The sequence below is a fragment of the Rhinolophus ferrumequinum genome, chromosome 24 (assembly GCF_004115265.2).
Source record: "Rhinolophus ferrumequinum isolate MPI-CBG mRhiFer1 chromosome 24, mRhiFer1_v1.p, whole genome shotgun sequence".
Classification (NCBI taxonomy): Eukaryota; Metazoa; Chordata; class Mammalia; order Chiroptera; family Rhinolophidae; genus Rhinolophus; species Rhinolophus ferrumequinum.
This window is the reverse complement of record NC_046307.1, coordinates 1,461,428-1,476,999: the sequence shown is the minus strand read 5'-3', so window position 1 is coordinate 1,476,999 and position 15,572 is coordinate 1,461,428. Positions and strand designations below refer to the sequence as shown.

The 15,572-nt window shown below is 60.0% G+C and overlaps 1 protein-coding gene across 4 annotated transcripts in view; it reads left to right on the top strand.

The window, feature by feature from the left end:
- OBSCN (obscurin, cytoskeletal calmodulin and titin-interacting RhoGEF) overlaps positions 1–15,572 on the top strand; it is a 156,055-nt gene that overhangs the window by 94,895 nt on the left and 45,588 nt on the right. For 2 of the 4 annotated variants that reach the window (XM_033095759.1, XM_033095761.1), the window contains exons 41-55: positions 940–1,203; positions 2,359–2,622; positions 3,427–3,690; positions 3,845–4,111; positions 4,211–4,483; positions 5,049–5,321; positions 5,600–5,796; positions 5,947–6,022; positions 8,045–8,317; positions 9,306–9,572; positions 11,745–12,017; positions 12,613–12,888; positions 13,254–13,541; positions 13,666–13,941; positions 14,549–14,919. In XM_033095759.1, coding sequence (XP_032951650.1) covers positions 940–1,203; positions 2,359–2,622; positions 3,427–3,690; positions 3,845–4,111; positions 4,211–4,483; positions 5,049–5,321; positions 5,600–5,796; positions 5,947–6,022; positions 8,045–8,317; positions 9,306–9,572; positions 11,745–12,017; positions 12,613–12,888; positions 13,254–13,541; positions 13,666–13,941; positions 14,549–14,919 — 3,902 coding nt within the window. The remainder of the gene's footprint in view (positions 1–939; positions 1,204–2,358; positions 2,623–3,426; positions 3,691–3,844; positions 4,112–4,210; positions 4,484–5,048; positions 5,322–5,599; positions 5,797–5,946; positions 6,023–8,044; positions 8,318–9,305; positions 9,573–11,744; positions 12,018–12,612; positions 12,889–13,253; positions 13,542–13,665; positions 13,942–14,548; positions 14,920–15,572) is intronic. The other 2 variants (XM_033095760.1, XM_033095762.1) reach the window with 2 other exon arrangements.

Sequence of the window (15,572 nt, the reverse complement as noted above, 5' to 3'; positions counted from 1 at the left end):
ACAGGGGGGCCATGGCCAAGGTGTTGTGAGCTGAGCAGCCTGGCAGGCAGGTTGAGGAAAGAGGCCTGGGCCCTCAAATCTGGCATCAGATACAGTCTGAGGCAGGACGGGCCACAGAAGATGCCCAGATGTCTATCCATACATCCATTGAAACTGGCCATTTCCCTGTGTCTGTCCTGAGAAGAGGACCTCATTGAGGATCCCAGCCCCTTCGTCTCCTCACTGGCTGGGCACTACTCCACACCACGTGTCCGTGTGTCCACGCCTTTATTCCTCATTTGCTCCAGGGTGTGTTTCATTGTCATGTGTCCATGCCCAACCTCCACTTCCAAATTCTCCAGACAGTCTGATGTTCTCTGGGTCCTTCTGAGCCCCCAGCCCTGCCCGCCAAGTGTCTGAGGAATGAGGAAGTCATGGAAGGGGCCACAGTATGAGATGGAGGGTATGGGTCCTGGTGTGGGCAGAGATGGCAGGCAGTGAGCCCACGTGTGCCAGGTGTGGACAGTTGGTTGGACATCCCACCTGGGGTGGGGAGCACACGTGAGGGATGATGATGGAGCGGTGGATGTTATGACTGGCAGGTGCCTCCTGGGGTCTCTCCCGGGAGACATGTCCATCGTGTTGTTGCCTGCGTGGGCTGTGACCTGGAGCAGCCTGGCTTGGAGCTCTGGATAAAGGAGAGGTCAGCACTTACCAATGTGAAGAGTCATGGTTAGGACAAGATGACCTATAAGAAGACAAGAGGCCTGGATGAAGCCAATCCCAGGCTGCCCTACACCTTGGCAGGCAGAACACATGAAGACCCCACTGTCACACACCCATTGGCTGCTGGTCCCATGTCCCCATGCTTCCTGCATCTACATCCAGCCCGAATGTTCATGTTGTGCCCACAAATCCTCAAGATGGGTTGATGGCTTCTGTCCATCTGACCCTCTGCAGCCTTGCCAGCTCAATTCACCGAAGAGCTAAAGAGCAAGGAGGCCACGGAAGGGGCCACGGCCACACTGCGCTGCGAGCTGAGCAAGCCGGCCCCCGTGGAGTGGAGGAAGGGGCCCGAGACCCTCAGAGCTGGGGACAGAGTCAGCCTGAGGCAGGACGGGGCCGTGTGTGAGCTGGAGATCCGGGGCCTGGTTGTGGCCGACGCTGGAGAGTACTCGTGTGTGTGCGGGCAGGAGAGGACCTCGGCCACGTTGACCGTCAGGGGTAACGACCACGTGTGGCATGTGGAGCAGTGCTTTGGTGTCTTCATATTGTCATTTTGTCACCACCTCTGCTCGGTATACTCTGTGACTATGTATCTCAAACGGGTCCCTGAGTGTGTCCCGGCTCCCATCTCCCCTCCAGCAGATGTCCTGATGTTCGTGTCCAGTCCTTTGTCTCCTCTCTTCCTCTCATTCTATTTGCCTGTGTCACCATCTTTGCATTCGTTCTCATTCACACTGTGACCTTTTGCAATTTGTGTGGTCCTTGTGGATGTGCTTGTCTGAGACACAGAGTTCTCCAGACAGTCTGATGTTCTCTGGGTCCTTCTGACCCCCTAGCCCTGCCCGCCAAGTTCACAAAGGATCTAAAGAAGGAAGAGACCACAGAAGGGGCCACGGCTACACTGCGCTGCGAACTGAGTAAGCCGGCCCCCGTGGAGTGGAGGAGGGGACCCGAGACCCTCAGAGCTGGGGACAGAGTCAGCCTGAGGCAGGACGGGACCGTGTGTGAGCTGGAGATCCGGGGCCTGGCTGTGGGCGACGCTGGAGAGTACTCGTGTGTGTGCGGGCAGGAGAGGACCTCGGCCACGCTGAACGTCAGGGGTAACGACCACGTGTGGCCAAGCTGAGCCGTGCTTTAGTGTCCAATTATTCACTTCATGACATCCGTCCTCAGTAATCCCACGTACCCTTCCCCTTCTCAGTGTCACCTTCTTCCTGTAATTCCAAGAATTCCTTCCACTTCCTGGGCTATTGTACAAATCATGAGAAACCAGCATCTAAGCCACTTTTCACCCCTCGTATCACCACTGGTTTTGCCCTGTTGTCCTGTCGGAATCCGTGTCACGTCTTCTGTTCTGGCAGGTCCTGCCCCAACGTTCTGCATAGAATCTGATATTCCATGTGTTTATACGACTCTCCCAACCCTGTCCACCAGTTTCATACAAAGCCCGAGGCTTCAGGAGTCCATGAAAGTGGCCACAACCACGCTGTTCACTGGCTGAGCTGAAGGAAGCCACCGTTCACAGCGTGTACTAGGCACACCTAGCATGTAGCTCGTGTCCACAGGGGTTTTATGTCTTGTCTGTGCTGTCCACATCCTGTCTCATCCGTGTGCTCAGATGTGTGATTTGGTCTGTGTCTTTCTGACCCCCAGTCCCACCCGCTAAGTTCACAAAGGGTCTGAGGAATGAGGAGGTCACAGAAGGGGCCACGGCCACACTGCGCTGCGAGCTGAGCAAGCCGGCCCCCGTGGAGTGGAGGAAGGGACCCGAGACTCTCAGAGCTGGGAACAGAGTCAGCCTGAGGCAGGACGGGGCCGTGTGTGAGCTGGAGATCCGGGGCCTGGCTGTGGCCGACGCTGGAGAGTACTCGTGTGTGTGCGGGCAGGAGAGGACCTCGGCCACGCTGAACGTCAGGGGTAACGACCACGTGTGGCCATATGGACTCAATGGGTGCCTGTCCTCCTCTCCTTGTCTCTTGTGCTCACACTAGGCACCCATGGGCAGTCTTCTACTCTGTGCCTTGGGCTATTTTTCTCTGTCCTCTCTGTGCTTGCCTGTCAAAACGTTGTTCAGTGTTCTGGTGTCTGTGTACTGTTTGAACCCAAATGACCGCTCGTGGCCAGACTTCATGTTAGGAAAAGCATCACAGCTTGTAGCCGCCTTCCTGTCCTAATCCACTCAACTTTTTCCCTTTCTCCACAGGCTTTAGTCAGGATCTGAGGGATCCTAGGGGATCTAAGGGAACCCCTGACCCTGATGACCTGGTGGGACAGTCCTGCCCGTGGGAATGTAGGGTGAAGGCTGGCATGAGATTAGCCTGCTCTGGTCCAGAGCTCCTCTTGCAGCTCCCACACGGTTCCTCCATCTCCTTGAAGTGGGCCCAAACCCACGGGGCCCACTCCCATCCCAGTGTCCTGGGGCCTGCGGGCAGCCAGGCTGCTGGGGTGGAGCTGCAGGCCATGAGTGACCTTTGCCCTTAGCAGAGCTGACTGGGTGTGGGGGGCTGTCTCCTGCCTGGATTTGGGGGGTCTGCCTCTTACGAGTGTATGTGGGGCCGTCTCTTGGCTGGGTGTGTGAGCAGGCATCTCCTGCCTTGGTGTGGGGGAATGTCTCCTGCTGAGTCGTGAGGGGGGCCTATCTCTTGTCTAGGTGTGTGGGGGCCTATCTTCTGCCTGCGTGTGGGGACTGATTCTGTCCCCCCTCTGCCTACCCACCCCCAGCCCCGCAGGTGGTATTCAGGGAACCCCTGCGGAGCCTGCAGGCTGAGGAGGGCGGTCTGGCCACCCTTCGGTGTGAGCTGTCGGCGCCCAGTGCTGTGGTCTGGAGCAAGGCCGGGCTAGAGCTGCAGGCGGACAAGCGCCGGCAACTGCGTCAACAGGGCTGCACAGTGGAGCTGGTGCTGCTGGACCTGCGCAGGGAAGATGCCGGCGAGTACACCTGCACCTGTGGCTCCCAGGCTACAAGCGCCACCCTTGCTGTCACAGGTGGGCCCCAAAGCTGGCTCTGCCCTGCACACAGGCCCTGTCTGCTTTGGGGGGACCCTCTGGGCTGCAGCCTCACCCACCTGACGAACTCTCCTGATGCTGGGTGGGCGGACCTGGCCTGAGTCATTTCCCCCATGCCCCTTCCACACTGCAGCTGCACCCGTGCAGTTCTTGCAGGAGCTGCAGGCCCAGGAGGTAGATGAGGGTGCGACGGCCCACCTGCGCTGTGAGCTGAGCCGGGCAGGCGCCAGCGTGGAGTGGCGCAAGGGCTCGCTGCAGCTCTTCTCCTGTGCTAAGTACCAGATGGTACAGGAGGGTGCAGTCGTGGAACTGCTGGTGCTGGGCGCTGAGCAGGAGGACGCCGGCCACTACACCTGTGACACGGGCCACACACAGAGCACTGCCAGCCTTTCAGTCCGTGGTGAGTTGCCCGATGGTCCCTGCCCTCCCCAGGCCCCTCAGCCCCTGTGCCTCAGGGGTGGCCTTGCACAGCACCTCTAAACATCCCCTGATCCCCCAGCCCCCGGGCCCATGTTCCAGACTGAGCTGCAGGGCACAGAGCAGGAAGTGGGCGGCGAGGCCCGACTGTGCTGCCAGCTGAGCAAGGTGGAGCACGGAGCTCCTGTGCAGTGGTTCAAAGAGGGTGCAGAACTGCGTGCAGGCCCCAAGTACGAGATGCGTTACCAGGGGGCCACGTGTGAGCTGCTGATCCATGGGCTTGAGGCCAAGGACACGGGCGAGTATGCCTGCGTGGTGGGTGGCCAGAAAACCTTGGCCTCTGTCAAGGTCAGAGGTGAGCCCTCCCTGCTGCACCCACTCCTCTTATAGCTATCCTGGGGGACGCCCTCTAGCCAGGTGCTATTCCAGGGTGACTCTCAGGCCCCTGGAGTTACAAGCTCTCCCTTCTCATGTCTGCACCACTTCCCTGTCAACAGTAGGAAAACAGGCTGTGGCCCCTGGATGCTGCCCTGCCTCCTGCCCCCAGCTGCTAGGTGGGTCGGTCTGACCTGGGCCGCCCTCTCTGAGCCCCTGCCTCTCTGTCCAAAGGTCTTGCCTCCCTGAATGTCCCAGCCACAGGGTGGGGATGGACAGAGGCAGCTCACCACCCTGCAGCCCCTCATCCTACTCCCTCCAAACAGAGGCACCCTCAGTCCCGTCTCTGCCCCCGGGAGCTCAGCGTCACGGGAGGGATCCATGTTTGTAGATAACTGTGTGAGGAATGCTGTGTGGGGCAGATGGAGGCCGTGGCAGGAGAGGAGTGTGAGAGTATCCAGAAGGCTTCCTGGAGGACGGGCGGGGGAGCTTGACCCGGGTGTTCAGACCTGGTTGATAATGGGTCCCCTTCGCTCACACTCCAGAGCCCGAGGTAACCATAGTGCGGGGTCTGCTCGACGCCGAGGTGCAGGCTGACGGGGAGGTGGAGTTCAGCTGCGAGGTGTCACACACTGGTGCCACGGATGTGGAGTGGCGCCTCCAGGGCCTGCCGTTGCAGAATAATGAGGTGACAGAGGTGGCTGTGCGGGGTGGCCGCACGCACACACTGCGGCTGAAGGGCGTGACACCAGAGGATGCAGGCACCGTCTCTTTCCACGTGGGCCTCCACATGTCCTCTGCCCAGCTCACTGTCAGAGGTAGTGGGCATGGGCAGCTGCCACCACACTCACAGCTGGAACGTCCAGGCACTGTTGGGGGAGAGAGAGACTGCAAGGGTCCCTGCTTTTGGGGTGGGGAACCGGTGGGGAGGTAACTCTGTGCACAGGTGGTTCTGGGGTGGCCTGATATATCAGGGTTGAGTGGTACCCTGCCTGTGTGTCTGTCTGCAAGAATTGAGGTGGGGTGCAGGGGGTGGACCCCAGGACTGGGAGGCATCCCAGATGCTAAGGCTGACGCTATGCCTTCCCTGGTACAGCCCCCGATGTGACCATCCTGGAGCCCCTGCGGGATGTGCAGCTCAGCGAGGGCCAAGATGCCCATTTCCAGTGCCAGCTGTCCAGAGCCTGCAGCCAGGAGGCCCGCTGGACCCTGGGAGGGGTTCCCCTGCAGGCCAATGAGATGAACGACATCACAGTGGAGCACGGCACATTGCACTCTCTCACCCTCCACAAGGTGGGACCCTGGGACCTGCCTCCATCCATCCACAGGCTCCCAGGGGTGTGGAGGGGAAGGTTCCAACTCCAGTTGCCTTGGGCTGGGGTCTTGTCAGCAGGAACGGTTAGAATGGGCTGCCAGGCTGAGACTCCATCTCTGCTCCCGCAGGTGACCCTCGAGGATTCCGGAACCATCAGTTTCCAAGTGGGCTCATGTAGCTCAGAGGCCCAGCTGAAGGTCACAGGTGGGCAGCCCCCTCCCACGCCCAGCAACCTGCTTGGGATGTCCCCTTGTCCCTACTCATGGAGCTACTGGGGCGTGGTATGGCCAGAAACCCAAGCAGTGAGCTTGCTTTGGGGTGTCAATTTTCCAACCCCTGACTGCTAAAGCTATGGACTGGAGATTGCACTGAGGTAGGCTGGTGAAGATCAGCTCAGGAGATTTTTGGTGTGTGTGGGGAAAATCCCTGTGTGGGGTTAGTGCTGTCTGCATGAGGGAGATAGGGAGCCTGGCCACGGCAGTCTGGACCCTGAGGTGGAAGCAAAGCTTTCCACACTTCTACCCCTTATACGACTACTCCTATGACACAGGTCGTATTAACACACACGTGCACACTCGGAAGGTTCCCAGGTGACTATGCAATAGCACACCTGTGACACGTATACAGTTTTGGGTATAGTGGATTTCAAGGACCTTCAACTTGGGTTATACCTTGTCTGAAGATCTGGATATTCCTGAGTGCTCTTCCCCTGCTGCCGTACTGTTGGTTCTCATGCTAGTCCAATCTTTCTAACCATCTGTTTACCATCCATCCTATTCATCCCTCCATTCACCCTCCATTTACCCCTCCACCATCATTCATCTGCCATCCATCATCATTCATCCATCCACCATGTACCGTTCATCCACCATTCATCTATCATTGATCCATCCATCCATCCACCATCTATTCATCAATCCATCCATCTATTCATATACCATCATCCATCTACCCAGCCATCTGTCTGTTCACCCATCCATCCACCATCCACCATCCATCCATTGAACAAACCTTCTAAGCTCCTAACCTTGTCCAAGTTCTAGACCTTGAGAGGGGCCAGGTGCAGCTCAGCCCTTGGGGAGTCCCAATCCCATGGGGGCATTGGACACTGGAGACAAAGCCGTATCTTGAGTCTTCAGGGGATGGTCAGACACAGCCAGCTCTGTGGCCTATGGGGCTGGGAAAGGCCTGAAGTTGAGTGATGGGAGAGGGGCAGTGTCCTGAACAGGGCTGGGCCAGTAAGGGCCTTGTGTGTTCATCAGGGTGGGTGTCTGTGAGGGGGACATGAGCTAGGTTGGGCCTTGTGGGCCTTGCTGAGGGCTGTACCTTGACCTCTGTTAGCCAGGTGTCCCCAGCCTGCACCAGCTGGCCTGGGTGCAGACACCCGGCCATATCCTCAGGGGAGAGCCATGGGCATGGGGATGTGTGAATGGGTGTCCTGGTAGGCGATGTATGGGCGAGTTTGGGAACAGTGCTGGACATGGGAATATGCATCTGATGGAGCAGACAGGGACCATCAGATGTGCACTCTTGGAAGAGGGTTGGGACAAGTGGGGGGGGGCTGGGGCTGGAGTGTCAGTGGTACACACACAGGAAGGGCATTGGGGGCCTCTGAGGAGGGCCTGGCTGGGACAGGGATGGGAGTGCGGCGAAGCAGGCAGCAGCTTCACTTGGGAAGCCCCTGGGTTCGGGCCTGCTCAGTAATGGGGCAGGGAGCAATTGCCATGGGCATTAGGGCTCTGGAATCTTAAGACCAGAGGGACCATAGGGTACATCAGGACAAATGGCCTTCTGGGGACAGGAGAAGCACCTGTTTCCATACCCACAGAGATAGAGGGCTCGTTACCTGAGACAGGCCCCGCCTTCTCATAGTGGCAACCCTAGGCCTCTCCTCCTTACCTCACAGCCCACCCCACAAAGATTGCAGCCATGGGGCTTAGGGCTTACCTGTTCTGCCTTCTGAAGAGGCTGTGGAGACATGTCATCCATGTACTTTGGTGAAACCAGGCATGTTCCGGAGGGAGGAGTGGGGGCAGAGGGGCTGAGCTGGCTCTCCACGGGCTTTCTGTGGGTGGTCTGCGTGTCTTATTCCATGAGCAAAGTGGGACAGGTGGCCCAGGTGAATCTCTGGACCCCAACCCCAGGGAGCCCCAAAATGGTGGACCCCATGTGGTCCCATGGTCCCAGGGCACCCCAAGCCCGCCCTCCTGTTGCCCTCTTGTGCAGAGGCAGCACCATACCTGGTACGTGGCTTGCAGAACGTGGACGTCTTTGCGGGGGAGGTGGCCACGTTCTCCTGCGAGGTGTCCTGTGCAGGTGGGCCGGAGGCCCGCTGGTGGCTGGATGGGACCCTGCTGCAGGACGGCCCCCAGAGTGCCATCTGCGTGCGTGATGGGACCTTCTACTCCCTCACGCTGTCGGACCTGGGGGTTGCCGACTCAGGCACCATCACCTACCGTGCAGGGCCCCTGGTCTCCACGGCCAAGTTGTTGGTAAAAGGTACCAGGCAATGGGACCCTGCCCACACTGGCGCTTCTGCCCCTGCTGCTTCCGCACGCTTCCCGGGGCAGGGGTTCAGGGACTGGCATCACTCCACGTGTGCTGTGGGTGAGTGTAAGGGCAGGCTGCAGTCCTGCTTCATGGATGAGAAGGAAGACCAGTCTCAGAGCATGAAGCTGGAGGCTGACCCCATGCCCACCTGCTTGTGGGGCCCTGGGTATTGCTGCCACCTGGCACCACTCTGCGGCTGCACGTCCATCAGGTGCACACCCAGAGGGCAGCCTTCCAGCCCTGGCCTGGCCTGCCCGGTCCCTGCTTGAGGCTGCCTCTACCACTGTGGGTCGGGTGGGTATGTGCTCTTCTGGGAAAGAGTTAGCGATTGGGGAGGGCAGTGGGCTTCCAAGGAACCCCTTGGTGCGCTCCCAGTGGGAAGGTCGGGTTTCCTGGGGTGGCCACGTGGTGCGACTCCCCTGGCACGTCTGTCGCTAGGCCTCCTCTGACTTGATGCAGAATGAATGTGGAGATTCCCCCGGGTCCGAGGGGGGAACCATTTGTTGACTAGGATTTTGCCAGGTAGAGATGGGAAAGGGGACCCCCAGAGGGGCAGAGAGGCCCCTTGAGAAGGGACAAGTTGGGCTGGAGGTGCTGTGTGCCTAGCAGAGGGCGTGGACCCCGAGGGCGCCCAGGCTTTCAGGAAGAGGGTGTTGTGTCCCTGCTGTAGCAATGTGAGTTCCAGACCCTGGGAGATGGGGCTCAGAGAACAAGAAGGGCCAGGAGGGGCCCAGCAGATGGAGCTGGACTGCCATGAGTGGGGCGTGTGGGGTTGAGGCTTGCCCCTCATGAAAGGCCGTGGACCGCCACCATGAGCTCCTTTCCTGCCACAGCGCTGCGCTTGCTTGCCGCTGAGCCGCTGATGCTGGCCATAGAGGGCGGGTGGGCCCTGGCCACACTGCTCCGGCTGACGCGTGCCTGGCGTATCGGCCGACAGATCCCACGGTGGAGGTGGTCAGTGCCATGCAGGACCTGGCGGTGGAGGAGGGCGGCCCGGCCGAGCTCCTCTGCCAGTACTCGAGGCCAGTGCAGGCCACGTGGAAGATGGACGAGCAGGAGGTGTGCGCCGACGGGCACCGTGTCGTCATAGAGCAGGACTGGACCGTGGCCAGGCTGTCATTCAGGCCCGCCTTGCCCTGCGACAGTGGCATCTATTCTTGTGAGGCCGCGGGTACCCGCGTGGTAGCCCTGCTGCAAGTGCAAGGTGAGGCCGCCCGGTGGGCAGCCCCAGGCCCAGCAGGCTTCCCCCTGGCTCAAGTTGAGCCACGTGGTGGAACAGCAAGTGGTAACATCCAGCGCTGTGTGATGGTGACTGTGACCGTACTAGAAAGACGGTATCCCAGCAGCTGGAGCCTGCTGAAGCTGGGTGGGCCCTGAGCCCACTCACCCAGCCCCTCTTCAAGCAGCCTGATAGGACAGGGTGGCTAGATGAACCCTAGGCAGAGGCTGCACTTAAAGAATCTGCATCCGAAACACTGGGGAGGTAAAGACAGGCAAGGAAGTAGCTTCCGGGCGAGTGAGCGAGTAGGCCTGGGGCCAGCTGGGCCCTCGGTGGGGCTCAGATCCCAGCTCTGCCCCTTCCCAGGCTAGTCACTTAGAGGGCTCTGCAAGTCCCGTGTCCCTGAAAGCATATGCTGTTGGGCAACCAAGAGAGGGGACAGTGGGCTGCCTCGCTCTGTAGAAGGGGGCATTGTTTGGCTGGGGCCACTTCTCCTTTGGGAAAATCTGAAAAGTTTCTGGTGGAGAGTGAGCTCGAGGGTGGACACAGTTGTCAGGGGGCCGTCCAAGTTGGACAGCAGGTACAAGTAGGTGAGACCAGTCCAGCCACTGGCTACCTGAGGTGCTCCCCACCTCCCACCCCATTTACTCACTGGTTCAATGACTAAGTTCTGTAGACACATGTTTTGGTACTTGGGAGCACAGCAGGGAATCGGCAAAAAGCCCTCCCTTCACTGAGACACCCGACATCTGCACTGGAAAATGTGACAGGCGCTATAGGGAAGGACGGCAGAGGGGCTCATGGACATCTGGGCAGAGCCTTCAGCCATGAGCAGGGCTGAATGGAGAACGGAGCAGTGTAGGGAAATGGGGACAGCAGGTGCTCAGGGACTCGCTGCTGCTTTAAAATCTAGGATTTTATCAAATAAAGCAGTGGTGACATCCTTGGATGGGAACGAAGGAGGGTGAGCTCCAGCAGTGACTGTGCCCGGCTTTCTCTTTGGTGCCCACCCCTCCTGATCATTCCTTTGGAGCAGGAGGTGGTCAGACTCCTGAGTCCTTGTTGGCGCCGTTAGTTGTAACATGAGGAGGAAAGGGACTGGTGGGAGTGTGGTCTGTGGCATAAGCAGCTCAGGGTGGGCAGAGGCCTGGTAGAGGGATGCGGATGGCCCGGTGGGCCCTCTGCTTTGAGGTGCCTCCCCACAACCTTCACCCCTTCACTTCCCAGTTCCCTGTCCAGAGCAGACGCACCTGCCTGCAGGCACAGGCTGGGCTCTGGTTGAGCTGGGAGGGAGCATCAGGGCTGTGTGTGGGTTCCATTTGGGACAGATGCCCAGACAGCAGTTGGGGCTGTGGGCCTGGACCTCCAGCTCAGTGACTGCAGTGGCTCCTTGCTGTCTTGTGGATCAAGGCCAGACTCTCCCCAGCAGCCACTCCTTTCCTGCTTGACCTCAGCACCTGGCCCCTTGTATCCTTCAGTCTGCTGTCCTGACTCCCTGCTGCCCCCCAGGCATCCCTCCATTCCCATTCCACTGTCCCCTCTTGTCACTCCTCTTGTCTAGATACCTGCAGTGCAGATGGCCTGTCATGGGAACAGTGCTGGGAGGGGCTAACCGTCACAGCCAGGCACTGAGTTCATGGCTTCCCTGAAAAACGTGTGGCTGCTTATTAGTCCCACATACTGTATGGAGGAGAGAACCAGAGGGTTGGGGAATGAAGGCAGAGGTCTCTCTGGTCCTAGTGAATGAGGGGAGTAGCCCAGCAGGTGTGATAGTGCTAAATGGGAAACAGAGGAAAGGGGGCCATGTCCAGAGCCCCACCTGCAGCCAGGATAAGGGGTGGAAGTGTCCGGCCAGTTTTGAGCCCCACTGCGGCCCTGGCAAGATTTGGGAACATCTGTGAGGCTTCTCACCTGTGAGATGGGGAGGACCTCCACCCTTCAACTCCTGCCACTAGTGTGGGGATGGTGTGGAGGTGGGCAGGGCCTTGGGAGGCCACACATGATGGCTCCATGTGGACACCACGGGTCTCCCTCCAGGTGGCCAGCTGCATTCTGTTCAGCCTTATGTCATGGAGGGAGGGGGGCTCTCCCACGTGACTGTGGGGGGATCTGGGTGCAGAAGGACCCTATGCGCTGAGCCACCCCTCCCTCCCCCAGCCAAGAACATGGTGGTGCGGGGCCTGGAGAATGTGGAGGCGCTAGAAGGTGGCGAGGCGCTGTTCGAGTGCCAACTGTCCCAGCCGGAGGTGGCGGCCCACACCTGGCTGCTGGACGATGAGCCTGTGGGCACCTCCGAGAACACCGAAGTGGTCTACTTCGAGAATGGTCTGCGGCACCTGCTGCTGCTCAAAAACTTGCGGCTGCAGGACAGCTGCAGGGTGACCTTCCTGGCGGGGGATGTGGTGACATCAGCGTTCCTCACCGTCAGAGGTACGGGGTGCGGGTGGGGTCTCTCCGATCCTTCCCAGCGGATACCACGCTGAAGGGGTGCAGGGAAGGGGTGGTGGAGCTAGGACCGAAAGGAAAGAGGGCCGTAAGTCTCTCAAACCTCTCTCACGAAACGCTGCATTGTGGGGCTTCAGAAGTGGGTTTGGGACTTGGTGGGGGGAGGCGGTAGGGGTGTGGCTGTTGGTCTCTGAGACCCCTCCCACCGGATGCGGGGGTGCGAGGAGAGGCCGCAGAGGGCGTGAGTCTGACACCTCCCACCAGATATCGCTGTAGGAGGATTGAGGGGTAGAGGGAGCCGGGAGGGCTACGATGGCGGGGGCGTCGGTCTTTGAGACCTCTCTCACCCGAGGCTCGGTATTGGGAGGACATCGATCTCTGAGGCTTCCTCTTCAAAGGGAGAACCCGCTCTGTATTGGGGGCATGTTGATCTCTGAGGCCTCTCCTGCCCGAGCCGGGCCGCTGCCTTTTCGCGGAGGTAGTGGGAGGGTGGGGCAGTGGGAGGGGTGGTTGGGGGTCTCCAAGCCCCCAAGAGGCCACCCCTCGTCCCGTGCTCACGCCCCCCGACCCCGCCCCGCAGGGTGGCGCCTGGAAGTCCTGGAGCCCCCGCGGGACGAGGTCGTGCGGATGGGGGGGCAGGCCCACTTCAGCTGCTCGCTCAGCGAAGCGGTGCCGGTGGGCGAGGCAACCTGGTACATTAATGGGGCGGCAGTGCAGCCGAACGACGCGGACTGGACGGTCACTGCAGAGGGCAGCCACCACGCACTGCTGCTGCGCCGCGCCCAGCCTCACCACGCCGGCGAGGTCACCTTCGCCGCCCGCGATGCCGTGGCCTCTGCACGGCTCACCGTGCTGGGTGGGTGGCTTGCCCACTGGCTACAGCTCAGATTCAGGGCTCTCCTGTGTGTGGGTAGAGGCAGGAGGTTCCAGCCCCAGAGGCTGCTGGGGGCGTTCGGTGGGCGCTGCCAGTGCGGGGGGGGGGGGGCGCGGGGGGGCTGAGTCCCCCACCCTGGGTGGGCTGGGGCGCACAGTCTCTCTGTGACTGAACCGTGAGATCCTTGCTCCCTGAGACAGGCGCCTTTGGGGACCGAGGCTCACCGGCCTGGGGGATGGTCTGCCCACACCCATACTGGGTCCTAGGATTAGACACCAGCGGTTGGGGCTGTGCCCCAAATGGGGAGATGCTGCACAGACTGCCTACACCCCCACGTCCCCGCGCAGGCCTCCCTGACCCCCCGGAGGATGCCGAGGTCGTAGGGCGCAGCGGTCGCTCCGTGACGCTGTCTTGGGTGGCCCCCACGAGCGACGGTGGCGGGGGCCTTTGCGGCTACCGGGTGGAAATGAAGGCGGCGGCCACCGGCGAGTGGCGGCTGTGCCACGAGCTGGTGCCGGGGCCAGAGTGCGTGGTGGACGGTCTGGCCCCTGGGGAGACCTACCGCTTCCGCGTGGCGGCCGTGGGCCCTGCGGGCGCTGGGGAGCCTGTGCATCTGCCCCAGACGGTGAGGCTCGGTGAGTCGTCGCCCTGGTTCATGCTGATGAGGGTGGGGGTCCGTTCTGGAGCCTTCGGGCCTCTGTAAGCTGGAGGACCGGGTTCGCACCTGCTGTTGTGCCCATCCCCACCTGCTGTTCCCAGCAGAGGCCCTGGAGTCCGCCCTTTTGTCCTCTACCCCGGAGAGCCGGCAGGTGTCTGCCGGCGAGGACCTGCGTCTGGAGTGCGAGGTGGCGGAGGCAGGCGAGGTTGTCTGGCTGAAGGGAACGGAGCGCATCCAGCCCAGCAGGCGCATTCAGGTTCTCTGCCAGGGTCGGCAGCACACCCTGGTGATCCGGGGCTTTTCCGCAGAGGACCAGGGCGAGTACCGCTGTGGCCCGGCAGTGGACCCTGCCTCTGCTGGTGCCACCACCTTCCATGGTGCGTCCTCCTCGGGGTCCAGTGTAAGGGGGTGGAGGACTGAGGGTGAGCCCTGGGGTATGCCGGTGGGGGTGGGGGTGGCCCTCTACGCAGAGGAACCGCCCAGGGGAGTGAGGCCTACTGAGGAAGTGCACAGACCCAGCAAAGCTCAGCCTCATGTCAGGACCCGTGTCACTGGCATCTCAGGCCACACTCCTCCCTGAGCAGGATCCTGACTATGGCAGCCCTCGGTGCCTGCTGCTGATCCCATAAGCCTTCCAGCCCCTGCACTCTGAGCTGCCTCCCCTCTGCACTCTGCACCTCCCCATGACTTCTGAGCCATCCCCCGCTCAGCTCCCTGAACTTTAACCCCCGATCTCCACTCTGATCCTCTGCACTCTAGCCCCAAGCTTCTTCTGAACAGGAGGTAGGCTGAGGCCTGGCCTGATCAGCAGAAGCTGAGGTCTAGAGAGAGTCTGTGAAACCTCGTAAAGACGGTGCCATCAGAGCTCTCTAGAGCCCAGGCAGAGAGCAGAGTCCTATGGGGGGCAACCACAGTCAGCAGCCCAGGCTAGCTTGGGTCATGGCTCTGTTCCTGCCCAGTTGACCAGTACCCTGCTGTCCCCAGTGGCGGTGAAACCAAGATCCGGGGAGGCCCCCATGCAGCCCAGCTTGCCCCCTGAAGCAGCCCAGGAAGGCGACCTACACCTGCTATGGGAAGTCCTGGCCCGGAAACGCCGCATGAGCCGTGAACCCACCCTAGACTCAATCAGCGAGTTGCCCGAGGAGGATGGTCGCCTGCAGCGCCTGCGGCAAGAGGCAGAGGAGATGGCCCCTGACCTCTCAGAGGACTACTCCACAGCTGACGAGCTGGCACGCACCGGCGAAGCTGACCTCTCACACACCAGCTCTGATGATGAATCCCGGGCAGGCACCCCTTCTCTGGTCACTTACCTCAAGAAGGCTGGTAGGCCCAGCACCTCTCCACTGGCCAGCAAGGTGAGCTTTCCAGGTTAGCCTGCAAAGAAGGCCTCGGTGTCTCAGATCTTCACCATCAAGTCACCGTCCATCCACACATCTTCCATTCATCCATCTGTCCTCCATTTATCCACCCACCAACCCATCTACCTCCTGTCCATCCACCTACCATCCATCACCCATTTATGCACCCTGTGTTCATCACCATCCATTTATTCATATATTCACCCATCCACCCACCCATCCACCATCTATCCATCCATGCATTTACCACCCACCATCCCACCCATCCATCCATCCATCCTCTGTCCATCACCATACGTTCATCCATCGATCTGCCATCCATTTATCCACCCATCCAACTTTCATGTCTCCATACATTTATTTACTTATCTACCTATTCATTCATCTATCGATCCATCATTCCTCCAACCACCATCCATCCATTCACATATCTACTTATCTCATACACCCACCTATACACCCACTCATCCACTATCTACCACTCACCCATGTTAAAACTTGGTTGTTAAAACCTTCTTAAAGAGTAGAATTGGCCTCTCCATGGTATTCTTCACAACCCTGTGAGTCTCTGTTTGGGTGACTGTGTAAAGTGATTTCAGGGAGGGTGGGTTTGCTTTTTGTTACAACAGGAGCTGTCAGTTGCCAGCAGA